The sequence below is a fragment of the Furipterus horrens genome, unplaced genomic scaffold (genome assembly GCF_987537825.1).
Source record: "Furipterus horrens unplaced genomic scaffold, mFurHor1.1.pri manual_scaffold_11, whole genome shotgun sequence".
In the NCBI taxonomy this organism is placed as follows: Eukaryota; Metazoa; Chordata; class Mammalia; order Chiroptera; family Furipteridae; genus Furipterus; species Furipterus horrens.
The window spans coordinates 57,124,268-57,145,223 of NW_028327181.1; the positions used below are offsets into that span (position 1 = coordinate 57,124,268).

Sequence of the window (20,956 nt, forward strand, 5' to 3'; positions counted from 1 at the left end):
CCCCGCCCCGCCCCTGCTCCGCCTTCCGTGACCGACCCTATCCAGTGCGCATGCGCCGCGACCTGACCCGGAAAAGGCTGCCTTCAGAGACCCACGTGTTCGTGGAGCGTGGCGGAGATGGAGAGTCAGAACGTCGCTGAGGATATGTCTCCGGGGGAGGCGACGAAGAGCGGCGCTCAGCCTGCCGACCGTCATGGCCTGCTGAAGCACAGCCGCGAGTTTTTGGACTTTTTCTGGGACATTGCGAAGCCGGAACAAGAGACGCGGCTTCAGGCCACGGAGAAGCTGCTGGAGTATCTGCGCGCAAGACCAGAGGTATGATGGGGGAGCCTGGGGCAGGGGACTGCGTAGATCTCAGCAAAGGTGGGGCGGCCGGCCACAGGAATTGGGGATTGGGCGCACGTGATCGGAACCTGGACGCCCAGGTGAGCGCGTGCCGAAGGGCAGGGGTGGGCGGGCTCGGTGCGATTTCTGTCACTGGTCGACCCGGGAATGCGCTTGGTTCCGCAGGGATCCGAGATGCAGTACTCCCTGAAGCGCCTTATCACTGGGCTCGGGATGGGACGAGAAACCGCGCGGCCCTGCTACAGTCTGGCCTTGGCCCAGGTGAGGTGGTGACTCCTGAAGGGGACTAGCCATGCTTGTCAAACGGTGGGGAGGGCAAGTGCCTCAGTTGCAGGGGAGGAGTCAGCGGTCCTCGGTGGGAGAAGCTGGGAGGGGTGACATTTGAGCTGATGGGAGGTGTCCCCACGTGGAGGTGGAGAAAGTGTAGGAGCCAGGCCTGTCAGAGAAGCCCCTGCAGATGGAGTGGGAGGTTGAGCAGTTTTCTGTTTGATATATGGGTTGACCGGCCTCGGAGGTACATTTTACTTGGGGTAATAAGCTTTGGGGTGGGTTCCTTTAGCTCTGCAATGTTCAGGACCCTCTCCCTACAAGGGCCACTTAGCAGATTACAGGCCACCTCTGAGGAACTTGAACAGCTAGAAGGGCAATAAGGATCAGCCTTCTAGAATCAGCCTGCAGGGAGCTCAGCAGGCTGTGGGGATAGTGTCTGGTAAGCTAGGGGCCAAAGCAAGTACTTTCTGCAACTCGGGTAGGCATGGGCAGGGAAGTGAGATTCAGCTCCATCTGAGCTCCTTCACAGGTATCCTTGGGATGGGAGCAGAGGCCCAGGGCCTCTGGGCAGAAACTGAAGGTTGAGGTCTGTTGGGATGTGGCTGGGTCACTCCCCTGAGCCCCTCTCTTCCTTCTGCCACAACTCCTGGCAGCTGTTGCAGTCTTTTGAAGACATCCCATTGTGCAGCGTCCTACAGCAGATACAAGAGAAACATGACTTGCAGAAAGTTAAGAAGGTGAGAGCCACTGTCCCTGGGGAGATCAGCAGCCCTGGGATGGGGAGTACTTGGGCCCTTCTCACCAGTGCCTGGAATCCCTTTCTAGGCAATGATGAGACCTGCTCTTTTTGCAAACCTGTTTGGGGTGCTAGCCCTCTTTCAGTCAGGCAGGCTGGTAAAGGTAAGAGCTTTGGAGGAACGGGGAATATGTGGACCAGCTTGGGAGTGGTGGGGGACAGTGACATGTCCTGCTCATACCATCTACACGTTTGTGCGTACTAGGACTCAGAGGCACTGATGAAGTGTGTGAAGCTACTGCAGGTCCTGGCCCAGTACTACAACCACTTGCATGAGCAGCCCCATAAGGCCCTGGTGGACATCCTCTCTGAGGTACAGGTTACCTGTTGTGGGAACTCGGTTATAGAAACATGGAGAGTACATGAGTTAACACAGGAAAATTCTCTAGAGTAGCAATGCCCCATAGAAATACAAAAGTGTGTAATGAACACTTTTTAGTAGCTTATTAAAAGGGTAAAAAAGAAGTGTAGTTTAATAACATAACCTAATACAGCTATTAGGTTATCCAAATAATAATCTGAAGTGTTATTTCAACATACAATCAATATAAGAAGTTGTAGTGACCTGTCCTATGTGGCTCAGTTGTTTTGGGCATCATCCTGCAAAGCAAAAGGTTGGTGGTTCAATTCTCAGTCAGGGCACAGGCCTGGGTTGCAGGTTCAGTCCTGGTAGGAATGCATTTGAGAGGCACCAGATCAATGTTTCCCTCTCACATTGATGTTTCTCTCCCTCTCTTCCCCTCTCTCTAAAAATAAATCAAAATCTTTAGAAAGAAAAGTTGTAGAAATATTTCATTTGCGGGGGGCTCATATTAAGTTTCGAAAGCTGATATATATTTTACACTTATAACAAGTGTGCGTTCAGATTAGCGTGTCCCGAGGGCTCTGTGGCCACTTTTGGCCAATGGCTGCCATATTGGGCAGTGTAGTTCTGGAACAGCGCCTGGCATGTGGCAAGTAGATTAAACATGGTTGCCATTGTTTTGAGGCAGAGCTGGCCCCTCAGGACCCCCACTGCCCTACTCGGGAAATGGAGGTAGGCTAGTACCTGGAGCCTTTTGCTATTAAGGAAAAGGCAGGGACAGCAAAGTCCTGGGCCCCAGCTTTCTGCAGCTCTGGCCACAGAGCCAGAAGGACCTGAATTTGAACCTCAGTTCTCCACTTGGGGCTCCTCATATGAGGAACGGACAAGTCTTGAAAAACCCAAAAGAGGAATAATTAAAATGGTGACCCCAGGCCAATTAGCATCAGTGGGGTGCTTATTAAAAGTGCAGCTTCCTGAGACTTGGAAGTTTGAGCTTTTTAACAAATACTCTCTGATGATTCTGATGCCTGGCAAGGTGGGTTGTGGCTGTCCCACCTCGGACTGGCACTGTGCCAAGGGCCTCAAAGGAGCCTGGCAGGTAGAACAAGGCCTGGTGGTCTCCCTTCACAGGGGAAGAGATGAAGGATGCTGTGAGGGAGCCCCCCTCCCTCACCCTGTCTCTCCACCGCAGGTCCCGGATGCCTTGTTGCGGCAGGTCCTGCCGAAGGTTCTCAGGGCCAACTTGAATTCAGTACTTGGCTCCCCTGAGCATCTGGAGATCTTCCTCTTGGCCCAGCAGAAAGTGCCTGCGGAGCTCAAGCAGCTCATGGGATCAGTCAACCTGTTCTCTGATGAGAATATCCCCAGGTGTGAGGGACGTGGGCGGGTGGGTTCCCTGGGGTCGAGGGGCTTCATCTGTCTGGCCATCCACAGGTTTGTGGTATGGCCTGGGGGTTGTCCCTGCTTCTCTGGGCACCCAGACCCTTGTCTATTCAGTGGATGCCACCTGAGTCCCCTCCGCCCTCCTCCACAGACTAGTGAATGTGCTCAAGACGGCCGCTACCTCTGTGAAGAAGGAGCGCAGGCTGCCTGCTGTGGCTCTGGACCTGCTCCGCCTGGCACTTCAGGAAAACAAGTTCCCAAGGTTCTGGAAGGAAGTGGTGGAACAAGGGCTCCTGAAGAAGCAGTTCTGGCCGGCCAGGTGCCTGTGGCGCGTGTCCGCCCTCGACCCCTTCTTTCCTGTTCGTTAAACAGAGGTGGGTTGGCAGTCCCTGCGTCCACGCAGGGGATCTGACAGCTCTGACCAGGTTCTGTCATGCACCTCCTTAGCTACCTGTGTTTCCGCCTGCTGGGTGCATCCTTGCCCCTGCTATCCAAGGAGCAGCTGCAGCTGGTGATGCGGGGAGACCTGATCCGACATTACGGGGAGCACATGGTCACTGCCAAGGTGGGTGCCTCCCCCTGTAGCCCAACACTGCCAGAAACGGCCAGGCTTCCTGCTGAGAAATGGGAAGGGCCGCCTTAGGGATCAGTCAGCTTCTGGAAAACAAGGTTGCTCTTTGCTCCAGCATCAGGGGTCTTCCTGCCTCTGGTCCTGCCTGGTGTGGGCAGGCACAGCTGCTGTTGGAAGGAGCCCAGGGCCTGGGTGTCCCTTCCCTCTGGGTGGAGTGAGCTGCCTGAGTCCCTCCACCTCCTTGTCACCTCTGAGTAGAGTTTTGGCGGTCAGCCCTTCAGCTGCCCTCGGGCCCTCAGCACAGGCGTTAGAGCCAGCAGTCTTTCCAGACCTCCGTCCTCCCAGAGTTGCTCCGAGCACTGTCCATGCACCCCATGCTAAGCTAAGCGCTCCACAGGATGCTTAGTGGTGGTGAAGAGGGCGGAAGGGGGACCAGAACACCAGGCCCCAGCCCTGGCTCCGCCGCTCACTAGCTGTGTGACCTCGCACAGGTGGCTTCTGTGCCCCGTGCCTGCCTCCTTGTCTCTGAGACAAGAGGGGCAGCGCTTCCTGGGAGCTGTGAAGATACCCAGTGAGCACCCGGGGGGCCGTGTGGGGCAGCGCCCGCTGCACGGGAAGTGCAGCTGGGGCCACTCCTCTCGCCAGCTCACTCCCCTTCACACGCAGGCTGGAGAGCCGCACTCCTGGCCGGATTCTGGGGGAGGGACCGGTCAGAAAGGCGAGAGCAGTGGGGAAGGGGACAGGCTGACTGGGCCCATGTCCCAGCTGTGCCACTTAGACCCCCAGAAATTACTTCGTAAGCCTTTTTGTGCCTAGTGTCCTTCATCTGTAAAATGATGGAAGAGGCCCGCTGCAAAAGGCTGTCACAGAGATTAGACAAACTGACACAAAAGCACGTCTCGCAGTGCCTGGCCGGCAGGAAGCGTGGGAGAGGAGCTAGGGTTTAAGCCCCACTGCGACATAGCTAGGAGCTGGCAGAAGTGGGATTGGAACCCAGCTGGACTCTGGACCACTAACTACTCTGCCCTGCCCGGAGCCCAGAAAACGGCCTTTCTGGATCCAGTGAGAGATGGAAAGGAGGTCCCTTCTGGGGCCGGAGCAGGCAGGCAGGCCCCGAAGGCAGAGCACGGGGGTGCCGTCGCAACTCGGCCCAGCTGTACAGGGAGGGGGACCTGGTGTACCCTGTTGGGGAAGAAGCTGGTGGGGCTGTTGGTCAGTGCAGTGCCTGACTCTTGCAGTTCCCGAGCCAATTCAAGTTTGCTCCAGAGATGAACGAGTACGTGGGGACCTTCCTGGAAGGCTGCCGCGATGACCCCGAGAGGCAGTTGGCTGTGGTGGTGGCCTTCACATCCGTCACCAACCAGGGCCTCCCCGTGGTGCCTACCTTCTGGCGGGTTGTGCGGTTCCTGAGCGGCCCCGCCCTCAAGGGCTATGTGGCCTGGCTACGGGACATGTTTCTCCAGCCTGACCTGGACGCCTTGGTGGACTTCAGCACCAGCAATCAGAAGAAAGCCCAGGATGCTTCGCTCCACGGGTGAATGGGGCCTGCCAAGCCCAAAGACCAGGACCCTCCTTCCCATAATGTTGGGGTTCCATGGGAGGGGAGGGGAGGAGCAAAGCCTAGCTCTCAAAGAACGCCTCGGTTTTCTGTAGTGTATTTGCATGCTGGTGTTAAGAGGGCAGGGCTCTTGGTGTTCCTGTCTCCAGAGTGGGGCAGAGGAGTATCATCTCTGCCATCTCTAAAATGGCTGCTGTGGCCTGGTTGTGCCCTCCAGGCCTGAGCGAGCTGTGTTCCGGCTGCGGAAGTGGATCATCCTCCGCTTGGTCAGCATCGTGGATAGCCTGCACATAGAGAAGGAGGAGGCCTTGATTGAGGAGGTGGCCAGGTATGAGACGTGCTCAAGCCCCACTCCCCGTGGGTGGAACAGCCAAAGAATTTTCCTAGTTTGGGTCCCCCTGAAGCCAGAGGTGTTGGGGTCAAGTTGTCCATTAAGCTCAGGCAAACCATTTCTGTGGGAGCCTGTGAGAGGAAGGGACGTAGGGAGTGTGAGGCTGCAGGGGCCTCATGGACTCAGGCTGGCTCCATATGTACCACAGGCGCACTGGCAAGAGGCTGTGTCAAGGAAGTCTCAGCAGTGGCCTCTTCTGTGCTGGGTACTCATTCGGCTTTCCCTGCAATCCCAGGGGGCAGCCAGTGGTGGCAGTGTGATGGCGTGGTTGCGGCCATACAGCCTTGAGTCTGCCTTGGTTCTAGAAGAGGGGCTGCTGGATCCAGATCTGGGAGATATCCACTCCCTCATCACCAGAGTGACTCCCTCTTTCTTCTCCAGGCCTTCGGGGTTGCCGTGTAAGGAGAGGCTGGTAAAAATGGGTGGCACTGAGGCAACATGGCTTGATCTCCCACTCTCCCCAGGTTTTGTTTCTTCCACTCATTCTTTGAGACAAAGAAGCCCACATCCCTGATCCCGGAAACGGAGCAGCGGTTCTCCTTTCCTTTGGAGGGCCGGGCCCGAGAAGTGGTCAGCAATGCCTTCTTCAGGTAGGCCATGGGCAGCTTGGGAGAAGCTAAGGGTGGGCTAACCACGTGGGAAGGCAGCCTTGAGGATGCTTGCTCCCTCCAGTTCTAAGCTAGGAGAAACTAGAGGCCCACCAGGTTCCAGTGGATCAGGGGATGGGGGGTATGTGGCCATGTTCACTAACCCTGCCCTTGACCCTAACCCAGCCTGCTGCAGACCCTCAGCACACAGTTCAGGCAGGCGCCAGAGCAGACCCAGGACAGGCAGCCCTGGACCTACCGCCTGGTACAGTTTGCAGACATGCTGTTGAACCACAGCCGCAGCGTGGCCCCCCTGACGTCCTTCACTACACAGCAGCGCCAGGCCTGGGATCGGTGAGGGGTTTGATTTCCACGGGATAGTGGCTGGGGGACACTTAGAGGTCTGACACTGGCAGCAGTGGCCTGAGAATATTCCCATCTTACACCAGGATGCTACAGACTCTGAAGGAACTAGAGGCTCGCTCCTCGGAGGCCAAGGCCAAGGTCACTGCCTTTCAGCACTTGCTGCTCTTGGTGGGCATCCACCTCTTCAAGGTATGGCAGCCTGGAAAGGAGGGGGTTACACACCTGGGGTCTGGGCCACTACAGGCTTCCTCCCCAGAGGCCTAAGGGCTTTGCCAGGAAAAACTTTGGGGAGTTGCACTTCGCATGTTTCCTAGGCCAGCTGGTCCTGGTAGAGCTTAGTGTCAGCAACTCTTTCGACCCTTGTGGTTTCTTCTTGACAACTGGCAATTTGTATTTCTTAATCCCTTCCCCTTTGTCACCCATTTTCCCAAGCCCCCTCCCATCTGACAAGCATGAAAATGTTCTCTGTACCTATGAGTTATTATTTTGTTTATTCATTTATTTTACTGTGTTGTTTTTTTTTTTTAAGATTCCACATATAAGTGAAGTCATACGGCATTTGTCTTTCCCTGTCTGGCTTATTTCACTAAGTACAATTCCCTCCAGGTTCATCCATGTTACTGCAGGTGACAAGATATCATTCCTTTTTATGGCGGAGTTGTATTCCATTGTATATTGTGTACCATCTCTTTACCTGTTCATCTCTTGATAAACACTTACATTACTTCCATGTCTGGGCTGTTGTAGATAATGCTGCAGTAAACACATGGGGGCATACGTCTTTTCACATTAGTGTTTTGGGTTTCTTCAGATAAATACCCAGAAGTGGAATTGCTGGGTCTTTCTTTATCTCTTGTAGCCTTTGTTTTAAAGTCTATTTTGTCTGAAATAAGTATTGTCACTCTAGCTTTTTTGTTAGTTTGTTTCCATTTTCATGACTTTTTTTCCCCTATCCCTTTACATTGAGTCTGTGTGTATCTTTCCATCTGAAGCAGATCTCTTATAGATAGCATAGGTAAGGGTCATATTTTCTTATCCATTCAGCCACCCTCTGTCATTTGATTGAAGCATCTAATCAATTTGCATTTCAAGTAATTGTTGATAAGTATGTAGTATTGCCATTTTATTCATATTTTTTTGTCTTTTTAAAAGAAGTCCCTTTAACATTTCTTGTAATACCAGTTTGGTGTGGTGAACTCCTTTAGCTTTTTCTCATCTGTGAAGATCTTTTTTTTTTTTTATTATTATTGTATTTTTTCCATTACCATTTAGTCCCCTTGTACCCGCCCTCCACCCAGCGGTCACCACGCCATTGTCCATGAGCCCTTTCCTTTTCCTGCATCCCTCCCCCGCCCCCTCCTCCTCTCCCCACAACTCATCTTCTCTCCGTCTATGAGTCTGTCCCCATTTTCCCTGTTAGTTCAGTTTGTTCATTAGATGCCACATATGAGTGAAATCATATGGTACCTGTCTTTCTCTGCCTGGCTTACTGCTCTTAGCATAATGTTCTCCAGGCCCATCCACACTGTCGCAAAGGGTAAAACTGTCTTCTTTTTACAGTATAACTAAGTAGCATTCTGGGAAGCTCTTTATCTGTCCCTCCATTCTCAATGATAGCTTTGCAAGGTAAAGTAATCTTGGTTGTAGGTCCTTGCTTTTCAAAATCACTTTGAATATTTCGTGCCAATCCATCTGACCTTCAAAGTTTTTGAGAGAAATCAGCTGACAGTTTTATGGGAGCTCCCTTGTAGGTAACTGCTTCTGTCTTGCTGTTTTTAAGAGTCTCTTGTCTTTAACCTTTGGCATTTTAATTATGGGGTGTCTCGGTGTGGACCTCTTTGGGTCCATCTTGTTTGGGACTCTACTTATGTCCGTTTCCTTCACCAGGTTAGGGAAGTTTCCTGTCATTATTTCTTGAAATAGGTTTTTAATTCCTTGCTCTCTATTCTTTTTCTGGTACCCCCATGATGCAAGTGTGGGTTTGCTTGATGTTGTCCTAGGGGGCCCTTAAACTATCCTCAGTTTTTAGGTTCTTTTTTATTTTTGCTGCTCTGGGTGTTTTCCACTACCCTGTCTTCTCTGGTTTGTCGTCTGCTTCATTTAATCTATTCTTGATTCCCTCTGTGTTTTTCATTTTAGTTATTGTATTCTTTTTTTTTCTGACTTTTTAAAAAGTTTTCTCTCTCCTTTTTTAATTTTCCTGTATCTTTGTTAAAGTGCTTGCTGAATTCATTGAGCATTCTAATAACCAGTGTTTTAAACTTTGCATCTGGTAGATCACTTGGCTCCATTTTGTTTAGTTAATTTTCTGGGGTTTTGTTCTGCTCTTTCATTTGGGACATGTTTCTTTGTCTCAGATTCATTTTGGCTGCTTCTCTGTGTTTGTTTCTGTGTATCAGGTGGAGCTAGCATGTCTCCTGGCCTTGGGAGGGTGGCCTTCTATAGTAGGTGTCCTGTGGCACCCAGTGCTGCAGCCTCCGTAGTCACCTGAGCTGGATGCTCCAGGCGTGTCCCTCTGTGCGCTGTGTGTGCCCTCCTGCTGTAGTTGAGCCTTGATTGCTGTTGGCACGTCAGTGGGAGAGATTGAGCCTCAGGCTGATTGGCTGTGAGGACCCGTCACAGCTAGCTGTAGTGGAGGAATTGTGTGGGATTCGCTTTAGCCAGACTCTGAGTCGGCCCTTTGGGTGTGCCATCTGCGGAGGTGGCTGGGTGGTGCTCTGGTGTGGCCTGAAGCTGGCCCCTGAATATGTTGGTTCTGGGGCCTCTTGGCAGGTGCTCCAGTGCAGGCCAAGTTCAGCAGTGGCCTTTGTTCTGCCCGCAGCCACCTAGTATGAACTACAAAGTGATCTGCAGGTGGTTGCCTCTTGTGCTGGGCTTGGAGGTACCCAGGAGAGGCTAAGCTGCAAACTGGCGCCGGCTGTGACTAGTGCTGGCCTTGGGACCACTTAGGAAAAGGTACAGGGCACACTGAGGCCAGATGCTGCTTGTTGGGGGTTTGTGAGCCTTTGAGAGATTTTAGAAGGGTCCGTAGTATGAGCCAAGACAGGCGGTTGGTATGAGAAAGCCCCTGGAAGCAGACTGAATGTGCCCAAAAGTTGGGTAGGTCAGGGTCTCGGAATCACCAGGACTGGGCGAACAGTGTGAGCCAAGTTGATGGAGACCCAGATGTGGCGCCCGCCTGCTGGCTTGTGGAGGGAGGGCTCAGCAAGGGAACAAGAGCCTCTGCTGGCATCTGTCTGGGAGAAAGCCGCCCCGCCAGCCCTCACCCTGAGGCCAGACAATTCCGTTCCTGCCTATGTATCCCTGGCACCTTACGAGCTGCTGCTCCATTGCTGGAGCTCAGAGCACGGAAGTTCCAGTAAGTCTATTCATGGGCCTTTAAGAAGTACTCTTGCTTGGGACTCCAGAAGCCCTTCTCACTCACGCACAGTCTTTGCTGGTTTTCACAGCCAGAACTTTGGGGGAATTAATTGTCGACCCTGGGCTGGGGAGCCCACTGTTGTGCTGGGACCCCTCACTCCTCAGGGAGGACTCCAGCAGCTGAGATACCCTCCCGATTTTTAACCAACACACACAAGTGTGGAACCAGCCCCTTCCCCATCTCTGCTCCTCCAGCCAATCTGGCTTCTCTTATGTGTCCTTACGCATAGGACTTCTGTTCAACTAGACTTCAGGCGGTTTGAACGATGGGTGTTCCATAGTTGTAATTTTGATGTGGTCCTGGGAAAAGGTGAGCACAGCACTTGCCTGCTGCGCCCCCTTGACCAGCTCTGAAAAGGGGGGGCTCTTCTTGTTCCCTCTGGCCTCTTGGCTGTGGGTTTTGCTTCTGGGCAAGCCACGGACGGGCTGTGTGGATCAAGTCTGGCCACAGTGCCCCTGCTGCTCCTTGGCACTGGGCATCAGGGCCCTGGTGATTGGGGACATGTGTTGAGCCCACCCCAAACCAGGGGTGTGGGGTGTGTCAGACCCCTGCGTAAAAGGTGCCCAGGGCTCTGGGCTTCTGTTCTGGCCTTTATTCTACCACTTCCGGCCTGAACATTGAAACCCCCGCTGCATTATGAGGGAGAAGTCTGCCTTTTCAGTTCCATGGGTCACACGGGCTGTTTTTAGAGGCCTTCTGAGGGGGGGTGAGAAGAAGGGGTGGCTGGAGTGTGAGTTTCTCCCCAACAAGATGGGTTTAAATCACTTTAAATTAGTTAAAATTAGTGATTTTCAGTTTTTTTGATGTAATAATATTGAGCCAGGTGTAAGAGGAAACATCTAGAATTGTGATTGTAAGGCTGGGGCCTGCTGGCTTCCCGGGCTCTGAGCCAGCCATCCTCGGCAGGTCCTCTGTCTCTCCAGGTGCAATGGGGAAGTCAGACTCCATTTCCCAGAGAGCCCTCAGATCCTGCGACTGTACGTTAGGTGTAAAGGTCATCACCTCCTGGAGTCTGGTTGGGGTCCTCTGTTCTGGACGGTGAGGGTGACTGGCCGAGGCAGGCTGGGGTGTTCTTGGCGTCTGATGACGCCAGCCGCTCCCACTGGATGAGCCCCTCCGCTGGCTCAGCAGAGGCTGGCAGTGGGGCTTGGCTCCTGATTTCTGCCCTCCTCACAGTCCCCCACAGAGAGCTGCGACCTCCTGGGTGACATCCAGACCTGCGTCAAGAAGAGCCTGGGGGAGAAGACCCGCCGGACCCGCTCCAAGGCCGCCAGTGGGTCATTGCCCCTGGGGTGGGGGCGGCAGGGCACTTGCGGGGCACAACAGAGACCCAGAGTGAGGCGGCCGTGCCCTGCCCAGACTCAGACCTCTTCCCGCCTGCAGACCCCCAGGAGCCTCCCTGGGTGGAGGTGCTGGTGGAGGTCCTCCTAGCCCTCCTGGCCCAGCCCAGCCATTTGATTCGCCAAGTGGCCCGGAGCGTGTTTAGCCACATCTGTTCCCACCTGACTTCACGTGCTCTGCAGCTAATCCTGGATGTAAGTTGGGGGCCTTTGGGGAAGTGGATCCCAGGATGTGGCTGTCCAAGCATCAGGCTGCCTGAGAGCTGTCCTATCAGCCCCTGTCCTCGCCATAGCCGGCGGGGGGGTTGGGGTGGGGCTCACTCCCACTCCGCTGCTGTGCAGCCCTGTCCAGGGTCATCTTGTCTGTCGAGGGGGTGCCAGCGCTGGGCTTGGAGAAGGTGCCTTACCTCCTGGGCTTCATCTTCCTCCCTTCACCTTCTGGCCAAGACTGGACTGAGCAAGGTCAGGGAAGTTAGTCAGGAGGGCCCAGTGGTCTGAGGAGGGTGAAGGGTCAGCCATCTGGGAATGCCTGCAGGTGCTAAACCCCGAGCAGAGCCAGGACGAGGACGATAACGTGGTGGTCATGGACGACTCCGAGAAGCAGCTGGAGGATGAGGAGGTAATTGTGGGCAAGGGGCAGCGCAGGGTGGGCAGACATGTGGTGTGCGACGGGAGGCGCTCCATGCTGACCACCCCCACAGGACAAGAGCTCGGAGGGCGAGGACCAGAAGAACTCTGAGAGTGAGGAGAGCACTGAGGAGGAGAGCGACGAGGAGGATCGGGACGGGGACGTAGACCCTGGCTTCCGGGAGCAGCTGATGACGGTGCTGCAGGCGGGGAAGGCGCTGGTGAGCAGACACTCGGAGGGGCTCCTGTCCTGCTCTGCGTGTGCATGTGCCCACAAGATGCCAGGCTGCTCACGGGCACCTACCCCTCAGGGTGGAGTGGATGACGACGAGGACACTGAGCTGGACGATGATGCCATGATGGCCCTGGACCAGAATCTCTCCAGCCTCTTTGCCGAGCAGAAGCTGCGGATCCAGGCCCGGAGGGATGAGAAGAACAAGCTACAGAAGGAGAAGGCGCTCCGGCGGGACTTCCAGATCAGGGTGAGCCTGAGAAACGGCCCTAGTGCACTCCCCGACCCTGCACGCCCTCCCACACCTGACTGAGCCCACCCATCCCGGCCACAGGTCCTGGACCTGATAGAGGTGCTGGTGACCAAGCAGCCTGAGAACCCCCTGGTTCTGGAGCTGCTCGAGCCCCTGCTGAACATCATCCGTCGCAGCATGCGCACCAGCAGCACCAAGCAGGAGCAGGACCTCCTGCACAAGACAGCCCGCATCTTCACGTGAGCAGCGGCAAGGCGGGCAGGAGGCAGCAGGCCCCAAAACCAGGCCTTCTGGGTTCCCCAAGTAGAAAACGCAGGAGCCAAGTGTCCAGAGTGGGCCCACTTGGCTCTCAAGGTTCACTGCTGTCCCCAGGAGTCACGTGTCACCCAGCAGCTCACACAGGCCTTCATTCACCTCTCTGTTCTCCCACACTTAGCAGCAGCTCTGCGCTAGACCAGCAGTCCTCGCTGAAGTTGGACTGGTCATTCAATGTCCTGGAGCTATGGCGGGGGAGGGGTGGAGGATAAGAGGCAGCGGGCACCCAAGTGGTGGGTGCACTAGACCAACTCAAGGCCTCCTGGGACGGTGTCGGCAGTGCTGGGAGCTGCAGGGTTCATAGGGCCTGGAGGCCACTGGCAGGGCAGAAAGGGCCCAGAAGGGATGCGGTGAAAATCAGGAGGCCCTGTGGACCCCACCCTGGCAGTGCTGGGGGGCCATAGGGTGTTCTAACCAAGAGCAGCGGCAGTGGCCGTGGGCTACACTGGAGCAGGGAGCCCAGCCAGAGGGAGGATGCAGGCGGCAGATCCAGACCTGCTGTCTGGGGTGCAGAGGTGCTCAGGGAGACAAAGACCTCGGGTCTTGAGATGCCGAGTACACAGAGCGGGGAGGGTGGGGAAAAGGTGGCAGGCAGTGCACCCCCAACTCATCTCATGCCGACGTCAGGCCCCACTTTTTCCACTGGTCCTCCCCGCTTTGGCAGTGGGGCTTGTAAGTGTCCTGCCTCTTCCCCGCTGTGTCCCCAGACTTACGGGCCACGCAGGGTTCTGAGCACACAGATCCTGCTCTTGCTTGTTTTACAAAGGACCTAGAAGCCACTATTTCACAAGGAAATGTGGCCCAGGTTGGGGGTGTTGGGCCCACGGGGCAGCCTCAGCTCCGGGAGCCGGGCTTCCCTCTGGCTTATCCTCCGAGCGAGTCTGCAGGTGGCTCTGGGCCTCCCTCTGCAGCCTCAGCCAGGTCCCTTCTCTTCTCTGGGGGTTGGCTCTGCTTGCTGGGAGCGAGGGTAGACAGAATGTTGTAACCAGCTCCGCCCCTTACTGCCCGCAGGCACCACCTGTGCCGCTCCCGGCATTACTGCCGTGACGTGGGCAGCGGTGTGGAGACCCTGTACGCCCAGGTGGAGCGGCTGGCGCAGCAGGCGGGCCACCAGACCGACTCCTCAGTCTCCCTCTACTACTTCAACGCCTCTCTCTACCTGCTTCGGGTCCTGAAGGGCAACACTGCTGACCGGGCCGTCCGCCGGCCCCAGAAGAACGAGAGAGCGGGCCCTAACACCGGCACCAAGCCCACAGGCCCTGAGGTGAGCAGGCCCTGGCCCAGGAGGCTCAGCCTAGGAAGTCCGGGGCGACAGACAGGAGCAAATCCCAGGCAGCAGGTCGGGACCATCTGCCCATTTCACAGATGGGGAGTTGAGGCCGTGACTTCCCGAGGCCCCAGCTTTCAGCCTTCCCTCCCCTCGTACCACACCAACTCTCAGGCGGCCCAGGCTACCAGCTGCTTAGATTTGAACCTCGTGACCCCGATCTACTCATCGGCACTGAGCTCCTTCCTGACCAAGCGCAACAGTCCGCTCACCGTTCCCATGTTCCTCAGCCTCTTCTCCCGGCACCCGGTGAGTGTAGGGCCCGGCCCACCCCCGCGGGGCCCCTGCTCACCCCAGTCCCTCATCTCATAGCCCTGATGTTCCCTGCCTAGGTGCTCTGTAAGAACCTGCTCCCCGTGGTGATCCAGCACGTGGCAGGCCAGACGCGGCCTCGCCATCAGGTAAGGGTCTGTCTGAATTACCCACTTGGCTCATCTCTGGCGGGGTATCTGTGAGGCCCAGGACTGCGGTCCTGGTGAGAATAAGGGTGCACAGGCCCACCCCACCCCTGCCCTCTGACCTGGCCAGCCCCTCCCTCGCTGCAGGCATAGCATAGCTGTGGGGGTGGGGAAGCTTTGCTCCCAGCACTTCCACTTCCCATGTGACCCGAGCCCAGTGACTCCTTAGCGCTCCCACTGCGACCTGCGCAGGGGACAGCCCTAGGCTGCCTGCTGAGGCGTCCTGGCAGGGGCAGGGCGGGGACAGAGACAAGGGGCCTGAGGAAGCTGGAGGAAGATGATACTGAGTAGTAGAAGGGTCAGGAACTGCCTCAGTCCGGGTTGCTACCTCTGTCCAGCTGAGAGCTCTTGCTGCCCCGCACCCCAGGCTTCTGTTCCCTCACCTCCCTGAGAAGAGGGGACAGGAGCAGGTGGTTACAGAACCCAGAGCTTCGCGGTAACCGAGGCAGGGTGGACCCAGAGCGGCAGGCAGCCCCTCACGCCACGTAGGGTTGTCTTGGCCTTAGCAGATGCGTGGCAGGCTGCCAGAGCTCTTGCAGTCCCCCGCGGTTCCCTGAGCCTGGCCCAGCGTGCCAGGTCTCCCGGTGACCGCGTCCCTTCGCCCCAGGCGCAGGCCTGCCTGCTGCTCCAGAAGGCCCTGCCCGCTCGGGAGCTGAGGCTGTGCTTTGAGGACCCTGAGTGGGAGCAGCTGATTGGCCAGATCCTGGCCAAAGTCACTGAGGTAAGGCCATGGTGGTCCCCTCCCACACCCCCACCAAGAATGGTCCTCTCGGAACCAGGAAGCGAGGACTCGTGGGGCCCCGAGCCTCAGGGTGCTTTGGGGTTGCTTCTGGAAAACGGTTCTTCCACCTGGGCTTTGGGCTCTTGGGTGGGAAATGGCTTCGGGAAGTGTCCAGAGTGGCTCAGCCCGGCCGCCGCCCCCTCAGAATCTGCAGGCACTGGGTGAGGCACAGACCAAGTCAGAGCAGCTGAAGGAGCGGTCCTCCCTGGAGCTGCTCAACACTCTTCTCCGGATTATCCATCATGAGGTAAGTCTTGGGTTCAGAAAAGAGGTTACCAGGCAGGCAGAGTAACTGGTCTCAGCAAAGGCCTAGGGGCAGGTGGGGAGCCATGTGGGGAAGGTTTCTGGATGCCAAGGGAGGAACTGGGCTGTCCCTGTTTGCATGACCAGTGAGCCAGGGACACAGGTGACTGGCTCGGGAGGGGAGCTTGCCACCTGTGTGGGCCAGTGTGGGGGCGGGAGGGTGCGCAGCTCGTGGTGCTCGGTGGGAAAGCTGGGCAGGGAGGTTTCTGGTGGGCAACCGTTGGGAAGAAGCCAGGTCTCCAGGCCTGCAGGCAGGGGGCAGCTGTGAATAAGTGTCTTGTTCCCTCGGTCTGGGAGTTGTGGCGTAGACACTATTTACACCCACATGTGGGCAGGCTCGCTGGGGGTTGCTCAGGGAGTGGATGGGGCCTGGGCTAGGGCCTTGCACAACAGGTGGGGGGCCTGAGAAGCGGTGCCAGAGTGGCAGTGAAAAGCCAGGAGAGATGGATATGCTGGAAGCCAGTGGGTCTTGCAATGACCCAGTCAGTATGTGGCAGGGAGGGTGAGATGGGAAGAAGGGCTTTGGCCACCCTGATGTCATTGCATGGTGCCCTCAGAGGTGGCAGGCCAGAGCCACCGAGGGCAGGACTGAGTGGGAGGTAAGGGCGCAGACTGGGCTTAGGCTGTGGGGAGAGGGAACAAAGATGGCCCCAGGGCTCCTTTTTCTTCCTAAGGCAAGTGAACCTGGTGATTGACAGGCAGGAAGGGCTGAGGGTGCAGGAGAGGGTGTGGGGTCCCTGGAGAGGCAGTGATTGGGCAAGGGTGGGAGGACTAGCGACCAAGAGCTGGAAAGTGGCCCTGCGTACATGTCCACTGTCACCACACTTCCCCACCCTTTGCAGAAGCTGACCGTGGACCTGACGGCTGTCCGGGGCGTGCTGCAGAGCCATCAGTCAAAGCTGCAGGACAGGGTGCAGCAGCGGGAGCACTCCGCCGGGTCCAGCCGCCTCTACGACCTCTACTGGCAGGCCATGAGGGTCCTCGGAGTCCAGTAGGTTCTGGGAGGGGGCTGTACCTTGTGGGTGCTGGAGAGACCCTCACACTGCACACATTGGCACATGCATGCCCCAGTGTCAGAGCTTTGGGCAGCTTGGGTCCTGTGGGACCACAGGTGAAGGACACTCCTGCCCTCACTGTACACTCCCCTGCTTTGCTCACTTCCTCCCAGGCGCCCCAAGTCAGAGAAGAAGGATGCCAAGGAAGTCTCCAGGGCCGTACAGAGCCCCGTTAGCATGAAGCGGAAGAAGAAGGGATTCTTGCCAGAGACCAAGAAGCGCAAGAAACGCAAGTCAGAGGACGCCACGCAGAAGGATGTCCAGCCCACAGCCACCGGTGGGGATCAGCCCCCCAGCACGGGCAAAAAGAGGAAAAGAAAGAAGGCTAAGATCGCAGCCCAGGCCCAGGTGAATGGGACACCTGTTGCCAAGAGTCTGGCCCCAGAGCCCCCTGCCTTGAGCCCCAGCACCCCTGCCAAGACCCCAAAACTACAGAAGAAAAATCGGAAGCTGTCCAAGGTGAATGGAGCCACTCCTGTGTCCCCCACGGAGCCTGCTAGCAAAAAGCAGCATCAGAAGGAGCTGCCCAAGAAGGGGGTCTTGGGTAAATCGCCGCAGTCTGCGCTGCCGCGGAAAAAGGCAAGGTTGTCTTTGGCTGGCAGGAGCCCCGGCATCCTACTCCAGAGCGGGGCCAAGAGAAAGAGAGCTCAGCTACGGAAGGGGGCAAAGCCCTGAGTGCAGGCCTGCCCCTCAGCCCCTCCCTGTCCGCCTAGAGACTCCTGTTTTTCCACTGGGATTTTTATAAAAAGCCACTGTGTGAGGTACTGCCCTCTGGCCCTGGGGGGTGGGGGTCTGCCGCCAGCCTGCCTGTGGGTTCTACTGCAGCAAGCCTGCCAAGTCCCTGTGTGCATGGTCCCAGGGTCCTGTTTCTCAGTCCAGAACCCATTTCAGTTGTATGGGGCTGGGGCCTTGGCTCCCGGCAGTGTGGGCCAGGGCCGGGGCTCTGGTGTCCAGACGGCTGGCACAGGTAGATGCCACCAGTGCAGTGCTGGCCACCATGCTGGCTGAGTGCAGGTGTGACCACTCCTTGTGCCCATCCCCCCGCCCACCCCTCAGGCTGCTTTCCTGCAGGAGCCACTAGGGCATGATTTAAATAGGTTTATTTCTTCATTTACAAGAGGAATATATTTGGCTTCTCTCTTAAGACTCTGAGATTCACAATCAGCAGCTCTAAAAAATAAAGGAGCAGTTTGGCTTCCGGAAGGAAGAGGAGGCAACACATGGACCTGGTTCTTGTACAACAAGAAAACATTGCTGGGGCCCCAGTTGAGGCTGGGGTGAGGGTGGAGGCCAGGCTGGTCTTCGGGGGATCCCAACCCCTTGTTAGGCCCCCACAAGGGTGCCCCAGAGCTTGGTGGGGAGTGGGTATTCCAGTAGCTTACACACCACTGAAGCCACCCCAGCCACTAACTACAGGGCAGAGAGCATTGTCTAAGCCGGCTCCTAGGGTCTCCTCCTGGCACAAGGGGCCCCAGACCAGAACCACCTTGATTCCAGCCAGTGTGCAGGGAGGGAGTGTGGAGCAGAAGGGGTACAATGAGCTGCCTGCTGGGGACCAGAGTCCGGTGCAGCTGTGCCCCGCATGGGGTTGCGAGGGTGGGGTGGTGTAAGCAGATGGGACCCCGGGCGGGCAGAGGCTGGGGGAGTTGTGGGCTGTGGAAATGCACTTGAGCAACAGCACTGGCATTGGGTGGAGGTGGCTCCGGGGCATCAGCCTCCACCAGCTAGTCCCTGGGTCGGGAAGCTCGGTGGATGGCTGCTGCCCGTGGACTCGGAAGAGCCCAGTGTGGGGCAGGAGTAGGTTCTGGCTTCTGTGGGGTGCCTGGGAGGATATGAACAGGTTCACAGAGACTCCAAGAGCCCTGTATCCCAGGCGGCAACCCCTAGCGGCCTCAGGCCTGGGGGTACAGGCTGTATTAGCTACCACCAGGGCCTTCACCCCTGGTGATACCAGCTCCCTGTCGGGATGGTCCCCACTTCAGAGGCATGCAGGCTGAGAGCCAGCCCAAAGCAGCAGAGGCATATGCCCTCCGGAGTGACCGGCCAGGCTAGGAAATTCTCAGTGACAGGTGCCAGGTTGAGTCCAATGTCTCTGCGGTCAGAGGCCCAGCTGAAAGGCTATGGTGCCCACACACCAGGGAGCCTCAGAGTCTGAAGTGACACCTTGAAGCCTGGGCCACCTCTGGGTGTAGTCCAGGAGCTGTTGGGTCTTCAAAGCTGCAGCTAGTGCTTCGCCCAGCCAGCTGTGTTGGAAAGTCCAGCGCCCTGGCCCTGCTGTCTGGAGAGGGCAGGGACTTGCCCAGAATCGCATAAGTTGGTGACAGGCCAGACTCTCTCCACACACCCAATGGGGGCTGTCTTCTTGAGTCCCAGAGACCCTGCAGCCCTAACTCAGGGCTGGCAGCCTGTCGAACCACGTGGCCCCAGCACACACAGCCTTCCAGGTTAGTTGAGGACAGGACCTCCTCCTGGAGCCTCGGCCACTCGGCAGTCCCAGACCAGAGATGGTGGGCATCCAGCCGTGGGTCACAAGGGAGGCTTGACAGCCCAGCCGGGCTGGCATGCTGAAGGACACCTCCCAGACTAGGTGGAAGGGAGTGTTCTTCATAGTTCCAGAGGCACCTAGAAGGAAGAGGGGGTCAGAGGTCAGAGGAGGGGCTTTGGGAGGCATCATTTAGAGCTTCCTTCACTTTCCTTGCTGTTTGGAGAAATATCTCTCTGGCTCTAGGGCATGTGGGTCTCCTGGGGCCAGAGGACCTTGGGTCTGGCACTTCTAGGAAGTGCCACGCCCAGAGGCCAAGTCCCAGAGGAAGGTCAAAGTAGGAGCCAGGCCCTGGGACCGCTAGGGAATTGCAGGATGACTGGATCCAGGACAGAGCAGGGAGTCCTGGCCAGCTGCGGCCCTGACCTGTGCCCCCAGCAGTTCTGAGGAAGGAAAGGGGGTTCTGGTTTACTGGAAGAGGGAGCCTGCACCCCTCCCATGGATCCTTTAGTCAGTTTGGGCAGCGTTTCAGGAGGAAGTGCTGCCCTAAGAGCTCCCTCTCCACTCCCCCTGCCTTCCCCTCCCACAAGGAGCCTGCCCTCAGGGCCCTTGGCCTGCACTTACCGCCTCAGACCTTCATGGATGCGGGTGGCATCACCAGCTCGTTTGCCCTGGGGGAGAGACGGGCAGGGGTCAAGGTGGCGGATCAGCGGGGGTCGAGCCCGGGCACTGCTCTGGTACATCGCATCACGGAGGCTGGCTGACCGGACGTGCTGGGCAGGGACCTCGTCAGCCCCAGGGGGAGGTGGGGGAGCCCAGGGGTAGGGAGAGGAAAGAGAGAAGAGTAAAGAAGAGAGGAGAAAGAAGTCAGAAAATGAGAGGAAAAGAAAGGCGAGGGGTCCCAGCTCCAGAGAAACCCAAATCTAGAACCCCCAGAAACAGCCCAATTTGCTGCGGGCTCCCCCCAGCTCCCAAGCCCACTCTGGGTGGGACGGAAGCCTGTGAGCTGCAGGCAGCATGACAAGAACAGGGAGGCTCGGGAGCTGGGCCAGGACCCCAGGGAGCCAGGTGACCTGCCCGCACCCCCCTCCCACCCCTAGGCAGGGCTGTGGCAGCGGAGGCAGCAGGCCCACCCTACCCCACTCACTGCTGCTCAGCCTTGGCACGGTCACTGAGGAAGAAGAGAGCGGTGGCTAGGAAGAACATGCCACCCAGGACCACGACGAAGGGGCAGAGCATGAGGGCATAGCCCAGACTCAAGAACTCCCAGAGAGGGGAGTCCTTGGTGCTCTGGCGGATCAGGTCGGAGATCTGCGAGGATTGTGGGAGAGGGTCAGGGTAGGCCCACCACCGAAGCCCGCCCATCACCCGCCATGGCTACTCCTGCCTCGGGAACTCACAAAGCCGATGAGGTAGGGGCTGCCAGCATCCCCCAGCAGGTGAGAGGTGAAGCTCTGCAGGGCCATGGCGGTGGCCCGCCTCGTGGGAATGACCACACACTGTGGAAGAGTTGGCAGGTTAGAGGCCAGAGGGGCCAGGCCCACCCACCTGGCCTCGTCCCTGAGGTCAGGACACTTCTGAAGCCCTCACATCATCAGATCCCTTCTGCCCCAGTGCCTCCACACTGACTCCCCTGGGCCCTTCCCTCCCCTAATCCAGCCTCTAGCAGAGCTCTCTGCCCATCTGCTCAGGAGACCAGGCTGTCGTGGTTCCGCACTGAGCTCTTGGTGGAGGGCGAGCTGCCATGGTCATGGGAAACTGAGGCCCCAAGGGACGTAGATGACACATGGA

General features: G+C 57.2%; 2 protein-coding genes across 6 annotated transcripts in view; one reads left to right on the forward strand and one right to left on the reverse strand.

Moving 5' to 3' along the window:
* Positions 1-31: 31 nt before the first annotated feature.
* On the forward strand, positions 32-17,443 carry MYBBP1A (MYB binding protein 1a). Its single transcript, XM_090292677.1, has 26 exons — positions 32-315; positions 511-606; positions 1,269-1,352; positions 1,441-1,515; positions 1,617-1,724; positions 2,908-3,083; positions 3,250-3,417; positions 3,546-3,663; positions 4,908-5,203; positions 5,445-5,555; positions 6,083-6,208; positions 6,392-6,559; positions 6,655-6,760; positions 11,169-11,265; positions 11,376-11,527; positions 11,868-11,951; positions 12,034-12,180; positions 12,271-12,441; positions 12,526-12,683; positions 13,771-14,023; positions 14,201-14,335; positions 14,419-14,487; positions 15,152-15,265; positions 15,471-15,572; positions 16,471-16,619; positions 16,797-17,443. The coding sequence occupies exons 1-26, from the start codon at positions 118-120 to the stop codon at positions 17,356-17,358; spliced, it is 4,023 nt and encodes a 1,340-aa protein (XP_090148803.1). The 5' UTR covers positions 32-117; the 3' UTR covers positions 17,359-17,443.
* A 325-nt stretch (positions 17,444-17,768) lies between these two features.
* SPNS2 (SPNS lysolipid transporter 2, sphingosine-1-phosphate) overlaps positions 17,769-20,956 on the reverse strand; it is a 34,989-nt gene continuing 31,801 nt past the window's right edge. The window contains exons 10-13 of one of the 5 annotated variants that reach the window (XM_090292682.1): positions 20,566-20,664; positions 20,313-20,476; positions 19,790-19,981; positions 17,769-19,305 (exon numbers count right to left, since the gene is read on the reverse strand). In XM_090292682.1, the coding sequence (XP_090148808.1) occupies positions 18,828-19,305; positions 19,790-19,981; positions 20,313-20,476; positions 20,566-20,664 (933 nt within the window). In that variant the 3' untranslated portion in view covers positions 17,769-18,827. Of the gene's footprint in view, positions 19,306-19,789; positions 19,982-20,303; positions 20,477-20,565; positions 20,665-20,956 lie in introns of those variants that run through there. The other 4 variants (XM_090292681.1, XM_090292680.1, XM_090292679.1 and 1 more) reach the window with 4 other exon arrangements.

Coding starts and splice junctions, on each gene's coding strand:
- MYBBP1A (XM_090292677.1), top strand. CDS start 118: ATGGAGAGTCAGAACGTCGCTGAGGATATGTCTCCGGGGGAGGCGACG. Junction 5,556..6,082: donor TTGATTGAGGAGGTGGCCAG/GTATGAGACGTG, acceptor CACTCTCCCCAG/GTTTTGTTTCTTCCACTCAT. Junction 6,209..6,391: donor GTCAGCAATGCCTTCTTCAG/GTAGGCCATGGG, acceptor ACCCTAACCCAG/CCTGCTGCAGACCCTCAGCA.